The sequence below is a fragment of the Mytilus galloprovincialis genome, chromosome 10, assembly GCF_965363235.1.
Source record: "Mytilus galloprovincialis chromosome 10, xbMytGall1.hap1.1, whole genome shotgun sequence".
Taxonomy (NCBI): Eukaryota; Metazoa; Mollusca; class Bivalvia; order Mytilida; family Mytilidae; genus Mytilus; species Mytilus galloprovincialis.
In genome coordinates, this window is record NC_134847.1 from 41,951,981 (window position 1) to 41,977,716 (window position 25,736).

At 32.9% G+C, this 25,736-nt stretch overlaps 1 protein-coding gene across 1 annotated transcript in view; it reads right to left on the minus strand.

Annotated features, from left to right (window-relative positions):
* Positions 1–477: 477 nt before the first annotated feature.
* The window catches only part of LOC143047589 (glucose dehydrogenase [FAD, quinone]-like), a 35,644-nt gene continuing 10,385 nt past the window's right edge, over positions 478–25,736 (minus strand). The window contains exons 3-13 of the mRNA XM_076220692.1: positions 21,298–21,425; positions 19,280–19,488; positions 9,701–9,890; positions 8,501–8,629; positions 7,820–7,941; positions 6,652–6,819; positions 6,110–6,260; positions 5,316–5,464; positions 4,651–4,825; positions 2,255–2,477; positions 478–843 (exon numbers count right to left, since the gene is read on the minus strand). Of these exons, the coding sequence (XP_076076807.1) occupies positions 684–843; positions 2,255–2,477; positions 4,651–4,825; positions 5,316–5,464; positions 6,110–6,260; positions 6,652–6,819; positions 7,820–7,941; positions 8,501–8,629; positions 9,701–9,890; positions 19,280–19,488; positions 21,298–21,425 (1,804 nt within the window). The 3' untranslated portion in view covers positions 478–683. The remainder of the gene's footprint in view (positions 844–2,254; positions 2,478–4,650; positions 4,826–5,315; positions 5,465–6,109; positions 6,261–6,651; positions 6,820–7,819; positions 7,942–8,500; positions 8,630–9,700; positions 9,891–19,279; positions 19,489–21,297; positions 21,426–25,736) is intronic.

Here is a 25,736-nt window from a genome sequence, read left to right on the forward strand (position 1 = left end):
ACTGTTATGTATCAGCATGTTTTCATTTCATTCTGTTTCGTTTCGTTTCGCAGTTTACAGGTACCCCTCTTTTTGCCCCTTTTCAATTTTTGATATTTTAATCAAAAGTTTAAAAAATCAAACATTCAAATAGTGAAATAATCAAAATCGCACGTTAGGTTTAGTATTTTTAAAGTTTGATCAAATTTTTAAACTATCAAATTTAAAAACGATATTTAGAATTTTAATATTTTAATTATTTGGTTAAAATTTCAAAATTTCAAAACTTTTACACAATTTGAAATTTTGATATTATAAAACTTTGATCAAAATTCCAAAAATCTAAAACTTCAAAACTTTTTAAAACTTTGAATTGATAAGTGTTACACGGACCCATCACCTCTATATATAAACAACTGGCAGGAAAGCGTCATTTACTTGCCGTATATGAAACCATGACATTCAGAAAAGAGGCAATAAGAAAATCGTGCTACAACATTATTGTGAGGTGTAATCTACTTCCATGTTCGCTGGTAAGAATCAATATATATTGTCAATAATTGAGAGAATCTTCTGACACCATACAACAAAGAAATAAGTCTTTTTAGTGTGTTGCTTAATCTGCCGTCTTATTGGCAAACATTTCTTTGTGTTCAAGGACATATTAATAACAAGATTGTTTGATTCAATTCAACGCCTATAAATTAGCGTAATCTGTTTTTCTTGTATGTTTTTCTGAAGGTCGACTTGATAATGTCTGAAGCTTTCTCCGCCATCATAACAATAGGTGCATATTGATCTCCAGAAACATGAGAGGGCATAACCGACGAATCTACCACTCTTAATTTATCTATACCTTTGACCCTGAAATTGAAAAAAATCAGTACAAGTTCAAGGTTGAAATCGTTTTCAATTAAAATGCAATGAAAAAATGGTAGTAAAAACATGTCATAGATACGGAGATTCCAATTCAAGACTTAAAAATCGGGAAAAACAGTTATGTAAAATAAATGTTCACCAACTTTTGTTTACTTTGTATTTTGACTCGCCGTCTTGTCCCCAAAAAATATCCAACTGGACAAATTAAAGTCAAAACTAAATGATAACTTTGACTATATTTTATAATCACCTCACTTGTATCTACACCTGGAACTTACAGCTTCAAATACAAATGTCAAAGAACACAGAACAATCCATAAAACAGAAATAAATGAATGATTTGTATTCGCCCTGATGAGTAATGACATTTGCTACAAACTGCTTTTAGAAATAAGTTATATTTGGGATAAATACATCTCAATTTATTATAAATTGAATGACATTTTTAATGGTAATGTTATTAACAAATAGTTGCCTCTATATAGCCGGTTTTATTTTAAATGTTAAATTTGCTGAATCTAATGCAATTGTTACAAATTTACAAAAAGTAACTGTTATTTATTGTTGCATGCATATGGAAGAAAGGAATATGATGAAAACGATCAGAACTGTTTATCATATATCAAACATTATGGTGCAACAGATATCACAGATACATGTTGATGGTTTGAACGTTGATTGGATGAATGGATGAAAGTTTTCCATCCAGTGGCACATATTACACCTAAATGCCGATTGCTTCGTTGGATGGTACAACATACTAGTCTACAAGTTCTTGAGTTTGAAACGTTAATCAGATAGTTTAATCTGTGGAGATTGCCATGCTCTACATGTTACTGTTCCTTTACAACAACCCTTTAAAGATATGACCCGGAGCAAGACTAACATTCTGCTAAGTAGTAGAAAATGCAGTCTTTGTGTTTTTAAATTGACTGCACTGTTCTTGAATGTTTATTGGTTGTTGTTTCGACGGGCCATCTATCGATGTTGAAAGAGCTGGCGTAACGGTTGTGTAACGTGTAGAGCATATCAATCATGCAATATAAGGCATCGAATTCAACATCCCAATTTTGACCGTCTAATTATAATTTAAGTATACCATACGTTATAATCCAATACATTAACAGGGGTCTGTATGAGTGAATGACTTGACTAATATCCTTATGAAATCTAAATGCATTCACATAAAAGGATAAGGGCAGATTACTCATTCCTACAGTTATCAGGGATGTGACGGTAGTGTCCGAAATGGCATATGGTCATATGAGAGTCTCATACGACTTGTAGTTGGTGTGTTTCCTCGTTTTTTAGTTTGTAACCTGAAATTGTTTTCTCTCAATCGATTTGTGACTTTTGAACAGCGTTACTCAAATGTTGCCTTTATTTATCTTATTACCTTAGCTGATGGTCAACTACGGAAGTGTTATCATTATTGCCTCCCATTTTGTTAGTGCCTACAATATTGCTTGCTGGTATTGCGGTATATCTGATAACACACTCAAAGTAGGCATCGCTGTTTGGTTTGTGACCACTGCATTTTTTATATAAATAAGGTGGAAATCTAGGTATAATCTTTTTGAAAGCTTTTGTTTTCGTCAACTTTATACCAGTTCTTATACCTGCAAGTACAAATAAACAAATATAAGTAGCATATTCAATAATTACCAGATGTCTGGCTATCTTAATAACAAAAACAAGGAAATAATTGTGGTTACCCTATTTAGCTCATACATATAACCATACTTGGCCACAATCATTATTGGGTATCTAGTTTAAATTAAAATATGTGCGGTGACCCGCTAAACTAACCAAGATGGCCGCCATGGCTAAAAATAAAACATAGGGGTAAAATGTATATTTTGGCTTATAACTTTGAAACCAAAGCATTTAGAGCAAATCTGGCAGAGGTTAATATTGTTAATCAAGTCAAGATCTATCTGCCCTGACATTTTCAGATGAATCAGACAACCGGTTGTTGGGTTGCTGCCCCTGAATTGGTAATTGGTATAAATAAGTCAACATGACCAAAATGACCAGTTGACCCCTTAAGGAGTTATTGCCCTTTATAGTCATTTTTACCATTTTTTCGTAAATTTTTGTTATCTTTTACAAAAATCTTCTCCTCTGAAACTACTAAGCCAAATTTACCTATACTTGGCCATAAGTATCTAGTTTAAAACATGTGTGCGGTGACCAGCTAAACCAACCAAGATGGCCGCCATGGCTAAAAATAGAACATAGGGGAAAAATGTATATTTTGGCTTATAACGTTGAAACCAAAGCATTTAGAGCAATCTGACGTGGGATAAAATTGTTTATGATGTCAATATCTATCTGCCCTGAATTTTTCAGATGAATTGGACAACTGGTTGTTGGGTTGCTGCCCCTGAATTGGTAATTTTTAAGGAAATGTTGCTGGTTTTGGTTATTATCTTGAATACTTTTATAGACAGAGATAAACTATAAACAGCAATAATGTTCAGCAAAGTAAGATCTACAAATAAGTCAAATGACCGAAATGATCAGTTGACCCCTTAAGGAGTTATTGCCTTTTATAGTTTTTACAAAATATTTTCCTTTGTAATTATAGGGCCAAGCTCATTACAGATAGAGACAATTGTAAGTAACAAGGATGTTCAGTAAAGTAAGATTTACAAACAAATCACCATCCCCAAAACACAATGCCACGAATCAATCTGTGTCCTTTGTTTAATATGCACATAAACCAAGGTGAGCGACACAGGCTCTTAAGAGCCTCCAATTTTTAAGCCATCTTGATTATGGTTTGCTTTTAAAAAAAAATTTAAAAAATCAAGCCTTCCAATTGATATTTTATCGTGTGTTTTTCTATGTTGTGATGTTATACAATTGTTCCATAAAAAGGGAGAAGGTTTGGTATCATTGAAACGTTTAATCCCGATGCAAATGTTTTCACCTGTCCTAACTCAAGAATCTGATGTACAGTAGTTGTCGTTTGTTTATGTGATTTATACGTGTTTCTCGTTTCTTGTTTCTCGTTTTTTAAATAGATTAGACCGTTGGTTTTCCCGTTTGAATGGTTTTACACTAGTAATTTTAGGGCCCTTTATAGCTTGTTGTTTGGTGTAAGCCAAGGCTCCGTGTTGAAGGCCGTACATTTACCTATAATGATTTACTTTTATGAAGTGTTATTTGGATGGACGTTGTCTCATTGGCACTCACACCACATCTTCATATATCTGATTATTAGTTTCATGTTTCTTTACTACTTGTATTTACCAAAATTAAATTCTTTTTATTTGGCTTTCGAAAAAGCGCCCAAAAAGTGAATTAAATTATATTCTACTTTATTATTGGATTTTTTGGATTATTTAACTTGCAGAGGGCGCGACACGAGGTAACGGATTTAATGACAACGTTCCGACTAATCGTGGCAGCGTTTTTATAAAAAAAAAATGCAAGTTTGTCCTGAACGGGATTACTATATTTCTATTTCTCAGTGATCCTTATAGTTTTGTAAGTATCGGTCTATATTGAATACATTAATACTGATCATCAAGGGTACCAGAAACAGGGTTTAAAAATAAAATCACCTTCATTACTATTTGAAATAGTAGTGAACAACATACCAGTTATTATTGCTTTGATATATCCTATTTATCAAAGATATCTTCCTCTTTGAACTCATACCATATATAACCTAAATCGCGGAGATGTTTTTTTCAGCTTGTGAGTAAGGTGGGACAAGTTTACGAGTCAAAACATTCCTTTCAGATGACCTCTATTACGGTGATGAACAAAAAAAAACCATACCATATATTATTGCTTTGATGTCCTGTTCCTCTGTCAGATATTGTGGGTCTATGATTGGTTGATCAAATGGATTAGTACTTGTAATTGACATATTACCCCTACTAGCGGGCGATAGTAACTGTATATATAATGTAAATCCTTCCGTTACCTTTCCATTACCTTGTCCATTTTGCATCTACAAAATACCAAAATGTCTAATAACTAAAATCTTAAACATTTATTCATAATGATACAATTAAACTCTTATAGAGCAATGATTTTCATTTTTACCTTTCACTAGTTTTGGTTTTTCGTAAACTTGAAAATATCATTTTATGGAGTATGCGCGGATAACTTATAAACTGTTAAATCAATTCTTTTCAAATTCTAATTAGCCTTTACTGCTGACAAATGGATGTCAAGTTAAAAATTGACGACTTTAACTTTTATAGTCAGAAGTTATGGTCCTATAGATTGGATAAGAAACCGAATGTGAAAAACATCTTCCAAATAACCTGTTTTGCTGCAAATTTACCACCTCATTTATTGTCTATTATTTGTTTAGAACATATATTCTATGGAATGTTTGTATGATGCGTTTTTTCCAAATCAAAAATGGAACAATAAAATGCTGTTTTTTTATTGTCTCCCTTTTTATCGACTCTTCTTTATATTCTTATACAAACCATTCGTTCAGTTGTTTCTGAACTTTCCCAATGTTGTGATAAAATGGCGGCCATAATTATCATGATGTCCGCCTGTTTGTTGGCTGAGGATGAATTCGTGGTGTCCAGTAGCAGATGACCAAGAATACCACCGTTTGATGCCAACATACCTATAACAAAACCCAATATCTACTTCTGAGGAATCGAACATCGAATTTGCTTACTTTGAAACATAAGTGATTAATATTGTATCAATTGCCGTGATTGCAAATATCGAATTCTTATTGTGTCAGAGTGATTTAGGATTATGATATTTATCCACTTCAGATTATAAAAATTTGGCAAGAAACTAAAAATCGATTTGTTTGATATGAGACGAAAATTTTACATTACATGAGACTGCTTATGGGACCATCAAGTGTTTTTGTAAAGGTTCTTTCTAGTACAAAGATGGTCGTATTTAATGTACCGTGTACAATGGCATGTAGCTCTGTATCTATACATCCCGCTCCGTATGACGGACTGGAATCCCAATATCGTGATTTCAGCAACACGAATTTAGTAAAATTGACCTCAGTAATACATGAATTTGTTTTAGTTACTAATTTTAATAATGGACACAATTAATTCAAACAGGATGTACAGTGCTGAACCTTCTTTTTTTGGTGCTAACTGAACAACACTTTCAGTTATAGATAATATGCCACTGATACTGATTACATATAATACGGTAGTTTGTTTATTACATATGATTATCAATGGTGACTCTTCCTGCTACGGCTATCACATAATTGGGCTTTTATACTAAATCTTACCTTTGGCTGTTAGTTTATACTTCAATCTATTGATAATACTTGTAGATCTGGCAGGTGTTATTGTATATGTTTCGTTCATATGGAATGTTAATGGAAATATAATCTGATCTTGTAATTTTTCGCCAACAGGTAATATAGCTTTCGGAGGTATCTGCATTAAAATAATAAGTTATTATAAGAGTGTAAACAATATATTTTTGTCTTTGGTACATTAGGAAAAAATTGTAAATTGTTAAAATCTGTTGTTATTTTTAACTTGAAGTGAAGTTTTCTGTAGTTGATAGATATGCCTCATTTTTTGATAATTAGAAAGTTCATAAACATTTTCTACGATTAAAAATAAACATTCAAAAGGTTTCCCCGTCTCATTTATTATTAGATCCCTAAAAAATTGTACAAACCATTTAATACATGTGTCAGCAGTATATTACAGTAGCATATATAATTCATGTCGTGGACGTTCCAAACAACCCCAAAATCAAAAACTATATTTGTATTCCGGTTGATCGAGATTCCATCCTTGTTTTGAATTTAATACTTACTTTCAAATCAAGAAGCTGTTTTTCAGGTCCTATTCCAGACATAATAAGTATCTGTGGCGATGATATTGGACCTGCTGACAAAATTACTTCCCTTGTCGCGCCAACTGTTGCTTTTCTGCCATTGCGTAAATATTCGACTCCCACAGCTTTACCATTCGAAATAAGTATCTGTTTCATTGAAATTTAAAAATACGAAAATTACAAAAATACAGAACTCAAAGGAAAATTCAAAACGGAAAGTCTCTTATCAAATGCCAAAATCAAAAGCTCAAACATATCAAACGAATGGAAAATAACTGGCATACTCATAACATAGTTAACAGGCATTTCCTTATTTAAAAAATACCGGATTAACCTGGTTTGCTTACCCTCTCGATCACTTGTATGACAGTTATGTATAATATATATGACGTTTTAAAAAAAACAAAAATAGCAATCAATCTATCTTAACTAGAGAGTAATGAATAGAAGAAGAATAGTGTTCAACAGAGAAGATGTAGAAGTGTAAATGTGTCGCGCAAACTCGAGTGATTTCTACAGTAGAAATGCAGGTTCAACGTCTGGCGTATCAAATTATAAATCTGTAGCCCTTTTCACAAAAAATCTTAAGTGTAAAATTTATCGTCAGTCCAAAATATTCCTAAACAATTCAACTAAATATTTTTATCATAAGATTAATTTTACACTTAAGATTTTTTGTGAAAAAGACTACTGGTACCTTCGATAACTATTTACACCACAAGGTCGATGCTACTGCTGGTGGACGTTTCGTTACCAAGGGTAATTTAGATCCTCAATGCACTTCTACTTTGTTCTTATTTGGCTTTACAATTATTTTAATTTGAGCGTCACTGATTGTTTGGCTTTATAACTATTTTGATATGAGCGTCACTGATGAGTCTTATGTAAACGAAACGCGCGTCTAGCGTATAAAATTATAAAGCTGGTACCTATTAAAAACATTTAATAAAAAACCAACCTAACTGCTTTAATCAGCTTAAACAAAATGTATCACAAAGCAGTTGATAAAAGAATTATCAAACAATTGACGCAACTAAACGTCATAAAACAGATGTTAGCATATAATTGGTTTAGTATTTATTGAGTAAAGCTGCTCCTTGTCTTTTTCCATCATATATATAATAACAGGTGTAAATGACATATTTACCTTGATAACGTGAGAGTAGAGAGCTATGTGTAAGTTTTTACGCTTCATACTTGGCCGTATGTAGGCTGCTGCTGTGTGAAGCCTTTCTCCTCTATTAATTGTCACATGGTTTTTACAAAAACCTGCACAAATGTAAAAATAAATTTCGTTACCTGACATTTATCGTAAAATTGCTCTATTGAACAGTAATTGCCTTTAAATTGTTCGTAATCTAAAAGTAAAGAAAAACTTATTAAATGCATACTAGTAGTTCAAATGCTTCTTTTACTTTTCGTTCTTCATTGATAAAACATCGGACTGAGTATTTAGATGTACAACACTCGAACTCAGTAAAGTTTAAAATATATGTTAGTACGATGTTCGTTTTCCTTTTAAATATTTTTTTATATCTTTAATAATAGTAAATGCGTTTTCTTTGTTGCTGTTTCCTGTTAGGAACTTAATTGCAGCTATTCGCTTTCCCCACTTGCATTTGAAAACGTTTTTCGTATTTTTAGTAACTTGTTCTTCGATGCATAGAAGAAGAACGGATCATAACCGTTGCCAAGCAAATTTGTTGTCTTCTTGTAAAATCCTTTGAGTGGGCATGTTTGTTCTATAGAATTTGACTTTATTCACAGCAGGTGCAAGTACAAGCTTATTTTCATGTATGTATAATATAACATGCATATTTTAATTTACCAACTGGATCTTTTCCATTGCAGTCTGTATATTTATATCCTAACTGAGCTGCTCCAGTTTGCATTATAGAAGTTAGCTGTGGGTGAGATCCGTCAGTTACTGTCAGAGGACCACCAGTGGAATGATAGGCTAATAAACGAATTAAAATAACACAATGCGGACTGCTGTATATTTGACATTTTTACCTATTATGTCTGTTTGTTTTGCTCTCGCATCGTTATCAATATAATGAAATTTGATGCGCTTGTCTAACAAGCTATCTATTAAACCAGGTTCAATTCACCATTTTTTACATAAGAAAATACCTGTACCAAGTCAGGAATATGACAGTTGTTATCCATTCGTTTGATGACTTTGGGCATTTGATTTTGCCATTTGATTAGGGACCCTCCGTTTTGAATTTTCCGCCGAGTTCAGTATTTTTGTGATATTACTTTTTAATTCACTACCAAAACTATGTTGAACGCTAAACTATGTGTTGTATGTAGATACAAAAGATGTAAATGTTTAAACCTAGGTTGATTTCTTTATTACCAAAATTTTCGCAAAACATTTTTTAGACTGATTAATAATCATATTTCGGGAAATGCTACAAAACGTGAAACATCTCTATATAAATAGATTCTCTTATATGTAATCACTTCAATCTTCAATAATTAAATTCTTCAAGGTTTTAAAATTTTTAATTTCTCGCTATTTAAACAAACATACATGCCTTACTAATACTGCATTAAATTTAACTAATTTCATTCATCATCATTTCATTTTTTAATTAATGTTTGCGATGATTCAAAAAACGTTTTTCGATATTTTGCCTTCATTGATCGAAACTGAAGTAAAATAAAACTCTATATCTTTCAATTGAAAACTAAAAAGCTAATTACACTAATCGAAATATACATACTTCAAGTTTTCTTTATAAATATTTCGATATGAGCGTCACTGATGAGTCTTGTGTAGACGAAACGCGCGTCTGGCGTACTATTTTCAAAACAACCACGAAAAACTGAATATAACACTCAGTACAACGTTTTGGTTCTAAACAGTACATCCCAATTTTTCTTTTTTCAAAGTAGATTTATTGAATTTGGTCCTGTCAAAAATTTTGAGTTTTAGTGTGTTAATCACATTGCAAGAATGCACAATCATATAGCCAATATCATATGAAATATATATCTACATCAAATGATTAAAATATACCACTTAGTTTCAAGTCGTCAATCTGTAGATCCTCAGACTTAAGAAAATATGGAATTACATCTTTGTAGCTCCAACCAAATCCTCCATTTTCTGCCCAGTCGTTATATACTGCAGGGCTACCTCTTAAATATAGCATTCTGTTTAATGTACTGGACCCTCCTATCACACGCCCTTGATGCAAGTGACATTTCTGAAATACAAAGTAATGTAATATGGTTAAAAAATCGATAGTGCCATTACTTTTTTTCAAAGAAAAAAAGTTTAAGAAAGTAAAGGAGTGTAAACAATCTTGCATAAAGGAAGACAACCCTTATTGATCTACACAAATAATTGTATGTCCCAATTTATAAATGTACCTGGTTCTGAACGCTACTGAAAATGTTCAAACAGCTATTCTATGGATGAACTGACGTGTACTTAACAGTTCATGATTGCACGCTAGGCGTTTCTTTCCTAAATTACCTGAACCAACACTGATTGGAGCAAGATATCGCGATAGTCAGTGTGCTGGACAACTGAAAAGATCTTCATTTATTCCCCTTACAATAAGTGCAAGAATTTATAATATCAAGAGTTGTTCAGTTCAAATGACCTGTTCAGTTGTAAAAACGGTTACTAGTGTTTGCAAGAAACTTTCAGTTTTCATTATGCATTGAAGTGAGAATAAATATACTAATAATAATATACTATCTAGCTCTGACTTTCACCAATGTTTTAAACGAGCTTCCGAAGATACACAAACCACCTTACAAATATAGATTTATTTCATCTTCAACCCATTGTTCCACTACTAAATAATCTATTCTTCTTACCAGTACACTTGGTACAATCAAAAACCTGATAAAAAATTGTTCAAATAAGGTCTTCGAAAATAGTAGAATTAGTTACTTTTGGAGTGTCAAAAACTCGTTGGAAGTACTTGATAAATTGCATGCTTATCTTGGTGATTTTGAATCTGTTCAAAGTTTTGATTTTTCTACCTTATTTACCACATTGCCTCACATTCTCATTAAAAAAAAAATCACACACTTAATTAAATGGGCATTTAAAAAGTCAGAATGTGAATATATATGTTCAAACTCTTTTATGTCATTTTTTAGTAGCAATAAACAAAAACAATTTGTCAGTTGGACATGCTTTGATACTATATCTGCCCTTGAATTTTTACTAGATAATATTTTTGTTCGCTTTGGAGATTCCGTATATCGTCAGGTTATCGGAATTCCAATGGGGACTAACTGTGCACCACTTATTGCGGACCTGTTTTTGTATTGCTATGAGCTACAATATATGACAAAAATCAGCATAGATCAATCGAACAACATCTGATACACAAATTTAATAATACTTTTAGATATTTGGATGATATGTTGGCTCTCAATAATGACGACTTCAGTATGTATACTAAAGAAATTTATCCTGTTTAACTGACTTTAAATAAAGCTAATACTAACAATGACCACTGCTTTTTCCTCGATCTTGATATCTATATCATTAACGGAAAGCTTAATACTAAAATTTATGATAAAAGAGATGATTTTTCATTTCCTATCGTTAATTATCCATTTTTAGATGGTGATGTTTCCTTGTCACCATCTTACAGTGTTTATGTATCTCAACTTGTACGTAATATGTAACAATGTTTGAGATTTTAAAGGCAACAGTAGTATACCGCTGTTCAAAACTCATAAATCCATGGACAAAAAACAAAATCGGGGTAACAAACTAAAACCGAGGGAAACGCATTAAATATAAGAGGAGAACAACGACACAACACCGAAACGCAACACACACAGAAACAGACCAAGCAACAGACAAAACACCACGAGAATAACAAATATAACATCAAAACCAAATACAAAAATTTGGGATAGATAAGTACCGTGCCACGTCTTATCTAAAAAATAAGAGAAAACACAAACGACTCAACGTTAAAATGCAACACACACAGAAACGAACAATATTATAACAATGGCCATCTTCCTGACTTGGTACAGGACACTTTTAAAGGGGAATAAAAGTGGTGGGTTGAACCTGGTTTTATGGCATGCCAAACCTCGCACTTTAATGACAAAGTTAAATATAACATTGAAATGACAACATAATATTACAGGACTACAATACAAACAAAAAGGAGACCATATTAGACAAAGAAAAGCATGATTAATAGACAACAAAAGCATCAAGTTTAAAATTCAATACGCCAAAAACGCGTCTTGTCCACACAGTGTTTATGTATCTCAACTTGTATGACTTCTCATATATGTTATGATGGTATGATACTGAGATTTTAACGAGAGAAATTTATGTATTACTGAAAAATCATTACACCAGGGTTTTCGATATCACAAACTAGTCAAAACATTTACTAAATTTTATCATCGGTATAAGGGTATCATTCGTAAATATAGCTCAACATGCAGACTTCTTATACGTTCAAGTATTTCACATCCAATATTTTATGGGAATATTCTTTATAAAGCACAAAAATATCAGTATTCACCTCAGAAGCTAACAAAACCTTTAAATAGACTTATTAAGAAGGGATAGAGTTATGATTTTGTTGTTAGGTCATTAAAGATTGCATATTTTGGCGTTAATATTGATTCATTTATAGGGTCTTTGCATCGGAACTAAACACATTTATTTAAAAACCAGTTGTTGGTATGACTTCTCATATATGTTATGATGGTATGATACTAAACCCCTCACGGGGAGGATTGTGCCTGATATTCATATGATGAAGACATAATTTTTCAATCAGTTTAATTGAAGTATGGAGCTGGCATGACATTTAACTGATAGTAGTCTGATGTTATTTTTGTATTATTGTCATTTTGTTTATTTTCTTTGGTTACATATTCTGACATCAGACTCGGACTTCTCTTGAACTGAATTTTAATGTGCGTATTGTAATGCGTTTACTTTTCTGCATTGGCTAGAGGTATAGAGGGAGGGTTGAGATTTCACAAACATGTTTAACCCCGCCGCATTTGTGCGCCTGTCCCAAGTCAGGAGCCTCTGGCCTTTGTTAGTCCTGTATTATTTTAACTTTTAGTTTCTTGTGTACAGTTTGGAGTTTAGTTCATCATCACTAAACTAGTATATATTTGTTTAGGGACCAGCTGAAGGACGCCTCCAGGTGCGGGAATTTCTCGTTGCATTGAAGACCTGTTGGTGACCTTCTGTTGTTGTCTGATCTATGATCGGGTTGTTGTCTCTTTGACACATTCCCCAATTTCATTCTCAATTTGATTTAAAACATTTACATTTCTAATTCAAGGTCTAAGAAGTCTGTAAAAACGAACAACCAGCAAATTTGTTAGGTATCAGAACTTCTAGAATAAGCGATACATATATTACACCAGTGAGGTAGATAAGGGGAATATAAACTTTGCACAAAGAGTGTTCAAAAATGGAGGTGAACTTGGTGTTCATTAAAAGTAATGGCATCGAACATGTAACACGTAAAAGATATTGTGACAGGTTGTCCTAAGAAATCTGTAACATACGTATGTCGAACATATACGCCTGGTTCGGAAGCCTTCTAGGGCCATCCTTTTTTTTTTTTTTTTTCACATTGTCGACTTTAATCTTTGAATATTCAACTTTAATTTTGGAATCTTTGTTAATTCCAAGATTAAAGTCCACAATTTGAAAAAAAGAATGATTGACGTAATAAGTTTCCGTTGCCTGGATACCGTACGTATAGTTAAATTATTTGGAAGTATCATGTCAAAATGTTACTTGCCATTTACATGAGCGGTTTAGCTAGCTATAAAACCCGGTTAAATCCAAATTTGATTATTTCTACACAGGAAAACGCCTGTTCTAAGTCAGGAGTATGACAATTGATATCCATTCGTTTGATGTGTTACAGCTTTTGATTTTGCCATTTGCTTAGAATTTCCTCGGAGTTTGGTATTTTTGTTAATTAAAACTTTTACATTTCACAACAGTTTTGTCATTTCGTGTGCAAATGTGAACAAGTTGATGTACTGAATCAGATACCGTAAATCTTGTCTGAACTAAGACAATGATTTTGATAAAACAAGTAGTAGTGTTCATTACCATCAACATATACTATAGTGATGTCAAAATTAATATTCTATATCAATATCAACGTCTAAGATATTAAATAGTAAAATATATGTCATTACCAAAGTTTCAAAATTGATGTTAGTCATGTCGAAGAATATTTAATATGCAGTACTGTTGATTTATTGTGTTTTGCTTAATGTCCAGTGTCAAATAGTACATGGATATATTTCGACTTGGATGTCTGTGCTTACTAAATGTCCTAGTGAAATCGTCCATGCATATCAGGATGTACACAAATAAACATAAAGTCCTATAGGTAAGTTCTGTATAATTGGAAAATTGTAATGAAGGTGGAAATTTTAACCGCCCCTGAGCAAAAAGAACAATCCGAATACGGACAGCCACAAGCTTGCACTTAAACGTTTATGTATATGGTTCTAAAATGACAAAGATCGTAATATTCTCCAAACAAGTTCCATTAGATTTAAAAGACCCCATTCCAATCGAAAGTATTTATACAGCATGATATCAGTTAACGGATATCCTCACAGCATTTGTTTGACTGCCGGCTTGGTATGAGAAGTCTGGATGATCCTATTCTTTAACAGTGTGATCGAGGTAAAAAAAAAGATCCGCAAATATGAAATATATATAGATGTGGATGTATATTGATGAATTTGCCATTGAGACGAAATGGATAACATAATAACATTTGTATTTCTTTTCATTGTATCAACACGTGATAGTTTAATAAACGACAATTATAGTGGCGTTCTATTGTGCAAAAAATGTCAGTTGGAACCTCACAAACATACCGAAAATAATATATAACCTTTATTGGCGTTATCCGAATTGTTTTTTTTTTTTAAATAGACACGTGCGGCAACCGTAAACAAAGATTTATTGTACCAACCATACCATCTTTGGTTATACTTTTTATGTACCAAATTTCCTTTTCGGCAATAAAGCTTTTAAATCGCATGATATATTTATTGAAAAGTTCAAACAATTGTGCTCTTTTATGGCAATTTTGGCAGTTTTGCATGCAATACATTTTATAGAATTAATACAAATAAATAATGTAATCGAAAAACAAAGCCCACATTCTAAAATGTAAAAACTGATATCTGACAGATACATATGCTTCATTAATATCTGAAAAGTGTTATTTTATAGCTTGATAATATAAATGTTTTGCTTTGAAAATTCTAGCGGCGGCTACAAAAATGAATCTTCATATGACGTTTATATCAGACAAAATCAACGCCTTTGGAACGTATACATTTATCTGACGTGTGCGATATGATTAAACCTAATGAAAAGATTAAATCGAAGAAGTACTTGGGTTATTTTTGATAAGATAGGTAAGAATCATTGTTTTATATCAATATTATTGCTATTATTGTATATATTCGTTTCTGTTTATATCAGCAGCGGTTAATAGCTGTGTGCAGATAGATAATGGTTATGAGAGTTTTACTTCCATTTTTACAAATGAAACGAATATACCAGAAATAGTATACCTCAACAAGATTTATTTTAATATTTAAACTAGAGGCTCTAAAGAGCCTGTGTCGCTCACCTTGGTCTATGTGCATATTAAACAAAGGACACAGATGGATTCATGACAAAATTGTGTTTTGGTGATGGTAATGTGCATGTAGATCTTACTTTACTGAACATTACTGCTGCTAACAATTATCTCTATCTATAATGAACTAAGCCCAGTAGTGATAACGGTAAATATTTTGTAAAGAAATACAAAAATTTACAAAATTTATGAAAATTATTAAAAATTGACTATAAAGGGCACTAACTCCTAACAGGGTCAACTGACCATTTTGAACATTTTGACTTTTTTATAGATCTTACTTTGTTGAACATTATTGCTGTTTACAGTTTATCGATATCTATAATAATAAGAACCAAAAACGGCAAAATTTCCTTAAAATTACTTATTCAAGGGCAGTCACCCAACCACAGGTTGTCCGATTAATCTGAAAATTTCAGGGCAGATAGATCTTGACCTGATGAACAATTTAACCCTTTAGACTTGCTCTAAATGCTTTGGTTTTAGAGTTATAAGCCAAAATCTACATGTTACCCTTATGTTCTATTTTTAGCCATGACGGCCATCTTGGTTAGTTGGCCGGATCACTGGACACAGTTTATAAACTAAATACCCACATGATGAGTGTGGCCAAGCTTGGTAAAAGTTGGCATAGTAGTTTCAGAGGAGGAGATTTTTGTAAAAGTTAACGACGACGGACGACGAATGCCAAGTGATGAGCAAAGCTCGCTTGGTCCTATAGGCCAGGTGAACTAAAAAGAATGCAAAAGCGAGGCGATACTAAAGGGACATTATTGCTCATAAGTAGTAAATATTCTGACATATTCATACTACTACAATCGCATAATTCTTCCTAGTTGTGAATATATTACCCAAGGTAGCCGTTTTGTGACCATACTTCGTAGACTGTTCATACGTATTTAGGTTTCGTAGCTAATGATAGGGGATAGTGTTGGTATTGTTTCTTCAAGTGATGTTTAACCCCGCCACTTTTTCCTGCGACTATTCGAATTCCATGTCCGGCCTTTGTCGGTAATTGTTGTATGACTTCTCTGAATACGGTCATTGTTGGATTTTTTTATAGTTTGATGAGACGTTTATTGTTTTTGTTAAATGTTTTACAACTTTGCTAGATTCTGGACGATTACACTAAGTGACCAGCACTTTGTTGAAAACGCTATGCTTCCCTATATATGCTGTTTAGTTATTTTTGTCGTTCATTAGTACAATCAAAAAGTTCTTTGTGTTTCCGTTGTGTCGTTTATTTTCTCTTATATTTGAGTGTGAATTCATATTACTGTAAGACGTGTCACGGTACTTTACTATCCCAAACTCATGTATTTGGTTTTGGTGTTATATTTGTTATTCTCATCGGATTTTGTCTAATGCTTAGTCCGTTTCTGTGTGTGTTACATTTTAATGTTGTGTTGTTGTTCTCCTCTTATATATAATGCCTTTCCCTCAGTTTTAGTTTGTTACCCCGATTTTGTTTTTTTTTCCATACAGCGGTATACTACTGTTGCCTTTATTTTTCTTGTTTGTTTTACTCTTCTGTTTTTCTGTTCTGTAATATTTCTTTCTAATGGGACATCTTATCTGCATGCTTTTTTCAAATATGAAGGTGGTATATTTTAATTGTTGTAACATCCTTCGTGGAACTTTCTCTACAATATGATTGTCTTATAAAATTCCAATGATCTTAGAGAATTTTAACATCTTAGCTTCGAAGAAAAGTAATACCGTATGGTCATTCAATGCGCACGCATATGATTCCATTCGCTCTTGATCTTGTAATGTTGGCTTCCAATTTCAAAATATTTGGTTTTACAAAACGGGTTTTGATAACGAGAGACCCCATTACTCAAGGTGGGCACAGGTCGTAATCCTCAATTGACCTGTCAACAGAAATTGGAGGGAATCAATAGATCCAATTAATCAATTAATTGTATGCTGCTGCTGGTGGACTGCTAATTAATCGCTTAAGGATGTTTGCTGTTCAGTTTCAAAATAAATAACTTTCCATAAAACTAGTATATATTGATAGATTAATATAGGAATCAAAAAAGCAAAAAAAATATAGGGGTCAATGTGCTTGTTTTCGAGATATTAGCCATTGAAATTTTGGCGGGAAAATGTTCTCTCTTGATTTTTCATAGCTTTATCATTAACCAGTTAAAGTTCTCAAAAACTATTTAAAAATAAATAAGATTTTATAAAACTTTTACAGATGGCTTTTAATTATACATGTAAAATATTTATAAAAAGAAAAATGGGGGTTCATGGGCAAAATTTTCTAATGCATTGAAATGGATAAAACCAGAGGATTTCGAAAATCTGACAAAAGTTCCAAAACATGACAAGCAAACATCCTTAATATGGTATCATCAACCCAGTAGTCAGCGGTTCACCATTGACATGATTTATTGATACAGTTCTTACAATTTCTGTTGAGCACTTTAGGGTTATTCATAACTAAGATTCCAATTACTTTGATTTACAGTAAACATGACCTATGACGGCTTTAACTAGTTGATTTGATAACTAGTATTGTGTTTAACGCCACTTTTTATTGGGCTATTTCGTGGCTGTCAGATTATATTTGCGGAGGAAGCTGGAATGCCCGGAGACAAACCACCTTCGGTAGAACAACTGACAATCCTAGTCAATAAAGATTGAAGTCGAGTGCACCCGCAGTGTTGACTGGCTAGTGATTTCAGTAGTAACTACCTAGAACACGCGGCCACCTAGGTCTATCTTTGACTATTTGTTTAAGGTCCCTGTCACTGTGGTTTCTAAGATATTTAAACAGCAGTAGATTTCAATTGTTTGTTCTTGGTAACAGAATACAGTAATTACTTTCTTTAATGCTTAAATCATTCAATTTTGACTAGCAATCTCATTGCTATTTGTCTATTCGAAACATCCTATTTAGCTGAAATAAACATATCATTCTGACTACACTGTGTTTTTCATATTAACACAAATGTTTGTTTATACCAATAAATACCATCCTAGTGGCAACTGCTACATTCATTAGCGTTATGTAAGCTGGCGTGAGATCTGTTATCTTTTACAATTGATTGTCATGTGTACTCGTAGTTTTCTTTTCACTGAAACAATCTAGTATTTACCTATGAATTAAACTGTTATGCGACTGCTTAAATCATTTCGCAGCAATGTCAATTTTTTTACAAGGAATATACGAGAACAAAGCTGGAGGTTTTGAAGAGCCTGTATCGCTCACTGGCGTCTTCATCAATGGTCACTTTATATCAAAAAGTCATCAGAAAAGGTTAAATTCAACTTATAATTTGATTTGTTATCAGTGAACAAATGTGTATGGACTAGATCAGGGTCAGAACCAGACAATTTAAAGAGAAATGGGGGTTTAAATCCAGGATAAAAATGGGGCCATGTAACCCCATTTAAAACTGAGCATTGATCGTCAAAAAATAAGGTTCCCAGGCCTGGAACCCCTTTTTGATCCATCACTGTCGATATTGACAATTTTTTTTTTATGAAACAACAAACAGTTAGCATAACCTCAACATTTAAAAAAAAATTTCTAACATTAAATGATAGGTAAGTGGGGGGAAATAAGATAGTATCCCAGGACACGAATGCTGCACTTGAAGCTTTCTTTTCAAACGAAAATGGGAAGGACGGAACATTAAGAATAGAGAGACCCATCATGGTGAATGTAGCATTTGTGAAGTAAATTAGTCGAAAATATTTAAACTGTTATATCTTGAACTTAATCTAAATATCAAGGTTAGTAAAATTTCTCGAATAAAAAAATAGGTTTTTGGTTTTAAGAAGAAAAAGAAAAAGAAGTAGTGCACAAACTATCAGACATGTTAAATGATAAAATGATATCAATGATTTCTTTGGGTTTTGCTGTTGATTTTGTTTTTTTTTTTTCGGCGGGAGGGATGGGCGTAGAAGGGAACTTAAAGTAAATTCCTTACCTTATCTTTGAATCCTAGGAATGATTTTGACTGTGGTTCCGTAAAGTAATTCCAATCAAACTCTTTATAACGCAGGAACGAAGAAAGAAGAGGGATGTCTACATTTGGAATTCTATCCTCCTCTCCGCCGGCCTCTAAAACAAGGACTTTTATACCTGGGTCTTCTGAAAGACGATTGGCAAGCACCGACCCTGCTGTTCCGCCACCAACTTAGATATATAAGAGACTTCATTAACTATGATGGTTATAAAATTTAAAAAAAAAAGTTTAATGTTTTATTAAGTGTTTCTCGTTTTGTATACAGATTAGCCAGTTGGTTTTCCTGTATTGATGGTTTTTATACATTTAGTCTTTTTTTACCCTTTGTAACTTGTTGTTCGGTGTGAGCTAAGGTTCTCTGTTAAAGGTCATACATTGGTCTATAAAAGAATTTGTATAATGGTTTACTTTTTACAAAAAGTGACTTGTATGGAGATTTGTCTTATTGGGACTCATACCATATCTTCTTATATCTAATTACTAGTATGAACAATGGCTTTATTTTGAATTGACAGTGTGCACTATTTCGGATGATTTAAGAGTAAATTGTTTGTTATTTGTTTAAAAATCTCTATTAAATAATAGGAGATACAATGTATATTAATAATGAAACTTAAAATTAGAGAAAGATAGACAATTTACAAAAAAGCAAGATCTACCAGTAAGGCGACCGAACATGTTTAATAAAAAACACAACGAGTTTTGTTATATATTTAGTGTTTGGAGATGACTGAAGAAAACTTTCGACAGATCGGATACGCTTCTTCGATCAAATGATTAAGTTGCCATGAGACGGAAGTTATGGGTTTGGTATTGAATTAAAAAGAAGGCTAGAACAATATGATTACAATATTGTAAACGCAAGAGAATAAGAGAGAAAAGCAGAAATGAAAATGAAAAAAGGAGTTTTTTATTGCTGTATGATCCTGTAAATACAATTATAGCCCAAAATACATAAAGTCAAGAGAAACAAACATCATGCATACATTTGGAGAGAAAGGAAGAGAAAAAAAATATCTTGATATTACATACTAGTTACAGTTTAGTAAGTGTTGGGTAAATGTTGCTAATGACGTACTTGGTTGGTAAACAATGAACCGTTTCTGTTGTAATAATTAAACAATGTTTGCAATTAATATTATATACTGTAATAGTCTTGGCATCCATCAAAATCCGGGACATTAATTAGCAGCATTGTTCTAGTGGAATAGCAAATCTTTTTTGTATCAGGTTAATTACCTTTACTGTTTCAAGTATACAGTATATTAATAGATATGTTTCATAAAGAAACTGACTACCTGACTACCTTACTCCAATAATTCAAAGATTAAAGACTGGAAGGGATGCTTCAATGCTTATATTTATAAATATCTACAAAGTAATTCTTTAATGTGTATCCTATATCTAAAACAATCCATATATCAAAAAATAAAATCTGGTGTAATTGCCAATGATACAAGTCTACATCATATATTAAATGACGTACAGACAACAACTACTAGACTTAGTAAAGGGTTTTCATAGGGCCTTTAACAAAGAGTAAGACCCTTACCCACATAGTAAGCTATAAAACTCAACGAAATGACAAACATGAAACAATTCAAACGAGAAAACTAACGACATGATTCATGTACAAAAATATTGAGCGACATACAAAAACGACATACAAAAACAACAAACATCCAAAAATAAAACTATTGCTTAACTTAAAGGTCCTGGTTTAACTGCGCGGATGTATTTATTCATGAAATATTTGCCACTGTACGTCATTATCAATCAATGTTTTACATTCGTCATGTTGGGGCCGTTTATAGCTGACTATGCGGTATGGGAATTACTCATTGTTGAAGGCCGTACAATGACCTACAGTGTTAATTTATGTGTCACTTAGTTTCTCATGAAGTGTTGTGTCATCGGCAATCGTACCACATCTTTCCAGTCTTTTAATTAAAAAATCTCTAATTTCTTAAAGTACTTACTTATCACGAAGTCATATGTACCATTAATGTGTTCTACTATTGCATATCCAACACCTACTGTATGGACATACACGATACCAAAAAGTCCAACGAAAAGTCCTAATAAAATCCACCATGCTATGGTACCTCTACAAATTAATATCAAATGTATTATTGTTTCACATTGAATTCAGAAAATAAAGTTATACAAGTGAAAGACAGGGCGATGTACATAAGTGGGGATTAATAGCTGTTTCACGTCCAGTGCATGACGAAGTAAATGCATATTCCGGACAAGAACATGTTCAAGTAATATAAATATTAACCATGCTTTGTAGTGAACTGACCAGCTGAGTAGGATTTTTAAGTGCTACTTCTCAAGGTTAAAGTTCGCAGGAAGACATGTCACAATACCCGGAAATATTATTAAGTCTCTGGGCCGACGTTTCTCTTACTCCTTAATGTCGCATGCTCAGAGGAGAAGTAGCTTATGCAAATTTAAAGTCTTTTTTTTGACCCGGCTGGTGTTCGAACCAACGATTTTCCGCACTGGAATCGAACATGCTACCACGAAACAACTAATGCGGTTCATATGACTTACTAAGTACATGTTATGGGCTATTGAGAACAGAGAGACTTTGTCTTATTTTGTGTGGTTTGGTGATTGTTGTTTTCTTTTTGTTGATTTTTTTTTTATATATTTGGGTCAATTGTTTTCCGGTCCGTGTAACACTTATCAATTCAAAGTTTTAAAAAGTTTTGAAGTTTTAGATTTTTGGAATTTTGATCAAAGTTTTATAATATCAAAATTTCAAATTGTGTAAAAGTTTTGAAATTTTGAAATTTTAACCAAATAATTAAAATATTAAAATTCTAAATATCGTTTTTAAATTTGATAGTTTAAAAATTTGATCAAACTTTAAAAATACTAAACCTAACGTGCGATTTTGATTATTTCACTATTTGAATGTTTGATTTTTTAAACTTTTGATTAAAATATCAAAAATTGAAAAGGGGCAAAAAGAGGGGTACCTGTAAACTGCGAAACGAAACGAAACAGAATGAAATGAAAACATGCTGATACATAACAGTAAATGTATAAAATAAAACCACAGGTACGGACAGTTCTATGAGATGAAAAATAGGATGACAAAATAAATATTTCTCAAAAGAAGATAATTCATTTTAAAACAAGACACACGGCTCTGATAATGACCATTTTTACATGATGGTTTACTCAGTACCCATATTTTAGGAGTAACAGTAAAAACTGACAAACTCGCAGTAGGTCAAATAGTATGGTTAGGTTGAGTATAAATGTGTTTTCTGCTGGACTTTAAACAAAAATTGTTCAATACACGTTGTATTATCTCATTTGATTTCAACTTTTTTTGTTTTGCTCTACGATTTCTTACTTCCTGCAATCATGTCGGTAGAATAAATCTTTAGCGATCATCTTTAACGTTTTAATCAACAACAATTTCCTTTCTTTATTAATTGTTGGCCTTAGATATTCAGCTTTGAGCGGTCCTGATCCAGAAAAGCGCTTCGGTCGTAACTTTTAACGTTTTGTATTCATTTTTTTATCGTTTGCATGACGATCGTATATTACCTTGTATCAATGATTTCAGTTTTAAGTATTGGTACGGTAGGAAATCTGAATTCATGGTGTCCAAATGAATGTTGTGCTAGTCTGCAATGGGGGAGGTTTTGAATATCTTTTTAAGCCGAAATTAAGAGTAAGATCAATTATTGGTAGCCTGGAGTCAGGAAATTTTTATAAGGTATCATACCTTATAAAAATTTATCTACATAAACTCTTTATAGATAGTTACCCGGGTGTAATTTTTGTATTTGCGCCTGACGCGCGTTTCGTCTACAAAAGACGCTCGAATCAACCAATAAAGTCAAATTAAATTAAAAAGGTAAAAAAAAAAATAAGAAACGTTAACATCCAACTTATCGTTCTGGTTTTGTAAAAGCTGAACACATTCATTATATTTATTATAAACGTATACCATAAACATTACTTCCATCCTTCATATTTATGAAAAAGTTGCCGCTGTACATTATGCCCCCATCTATCCATTTGTAGGCGTCGGCATTTTGAAAATAAAAAGAATATTTGGAATAGTTTATATCAGCGATAAATCTTATTTGAGAATCTAATATATAAATATTATCACTAAGGTGACACTTTTTTTTATTTTACTTCGATACTTCCACGAGGGGCTTCAATGATGGTACATAAAAATATTCTGAACACCAGTTTGATGGGAAAACAATCTGTGCAAGCAGAGGACAAAACAAATATCTGAATCCCGATTTCCCCCATACCTTATAGTGTTAAATTTTGAACCAAATAATTTGATCATTAGCGATAAAAAAAACTTAATAAATTAAATTTTAAGCGCTTTGTGCGATTTTTTTCACTTCAATAAAACATCTTTTGAAGTTAAATGGTTGCTCCCTTAGACAACGTTTGGACTGATGCTTGTAAAAAGTATATGCATTTATCATATACGTAGCTCCATAAGGGGCTCTAAATCAACCTATGTTTTTAAATAGCAAATAAAAGGAAAAGGTTTTTCCGTATTTGTTATTTAATATTTATGCATTTTTAAGTTATCGTACGATAATCAACTTTGATCAAAGTAAAAATAACACAGGTACGTCAAATCAGAATGGGACGTGTAAATTTAAGAGAGTGCCACGCTGTCAGCTGCATGATGGATTTTTCCATTTTGGCCATACACTAATGTTGCTCTCGAAAAACCAGTTTATTGTAAAATGCTGAATTTCAAGTAAAGCATTCACCTTCAGAACGCTGAAAACTAAATATTTGAAAGTGAAGTATATATAAGAACCGAATTAATTGAAGAGGTGTTTCGCCAAAATGAAGTAAATCTATGTACAGTGGTTGTCGTCTGTTGATGTAGTTCATACGTGTTTCTCGTTTCTCGTTTCTCGTTTTGATATAGATAAGACCGTTGGTTTTACCGTTTGAATGGTTTCAACTAGTTATTTTTGGGGCCCTTTATAGCTTGCTGTGTGTGTGAGCCAACGCTCCGTGTTGAAGGCCTTAACTTAACCTATAATGGTTTACTTATATAAATTGTTATTTGGATGTCGAGTGTCTTATTGGCACTCATACCACATCTTCCTATATCTATTAAACATATCAAAATCCATCTATAAGGGCTACTTTGCCTGAGCGAGCTGAATCCTAAGTTTCTTTGAAATTTGTATGTAAAGAACCTATTTTGAATTATCGATGGTTGGTTGCCAGTGATAAATATTTCATGAATGATAGCAAGAAATACAACAGGGAGGATTTGTGCTTGTTATTCATATGATGAAGACATTATCTTTCAATAAGTTTAATTGAGCTCTTGAGCTGGCTTTATATATATGTATATACAACTCGTCTAAACATCAACCCAACAATGTTAGATCTGTAAATTTGCTTTCGCAAATTTTTGGTTCTTCCCTCGCCGGGATTCGAACCCATGCTACTGTGATATCGTGACACCAAATCGCCTGCACTGCAGCCGTCCCGCTAGACCACACGACCACCTGGGCTCTCAAAAAAGAGCTTTCGCTGGCCGTGTGTTACCTTTCCACGTCAGTTTTAATCTAGCGGCGTACTGCAGTACATGCAGTAGGGTTGTCACTGACTCAGACCTACTTATAAATATAATTATTTTCTGTGACTGTATCTTACATTAAATTGTAGGATCCTTTACTATAGATAATTTAGCTGATCTGTAACAATAACATCTTCATGCCTTATATATCATGTACTGCAGTACGCCGCTAGATTAAAACTGACTTGGAAAGGTAACACACGGCCAGCGAAAGCTCTTTTTTGAGAGCCCAGGTGGTCGTGTGGTCTAGCGGGACGGCTGCAGTGCAGGCGATTTGGTGTCACGATATCACAGTAGCATGGGTTCGAATCCCGGCGAGGGAAGAACCAAAAATTTGCGAAAGCAAATTTACAGATCTAACATTGTTGGGTTGATGTTTAGACGAGTTGTATATACATTATGTACACAGCCATGTATCACCATCATTGATGACGATCCGATGGATACATCTGTTGTAGGGTTGTCACTGACTCAGACGTACTTATATATATATATATATATATAAGTACGTCTGAGTCAGTGACAATAATATATAAGTACGTCTGAGTCAGTGACAACGATCCGATGGATACATCTGTTGTAGGGTTGTCACTGACTCAGACGTACTTATATATATATGATGGATACATCTGTTGTAGGGTTGTCACTGACTCAGACGTACTTATATATCTGTTGTAGGGTTGTCACTGACTCAGACGTACTTATATATATATATAAGTACGTCTGAGTCAGTGACAACCCTACAACAGATGTATCCATCGTTATATATAAGTACGTCTGAGTCAGTGACAACCCTACAACAGATGTATCCAT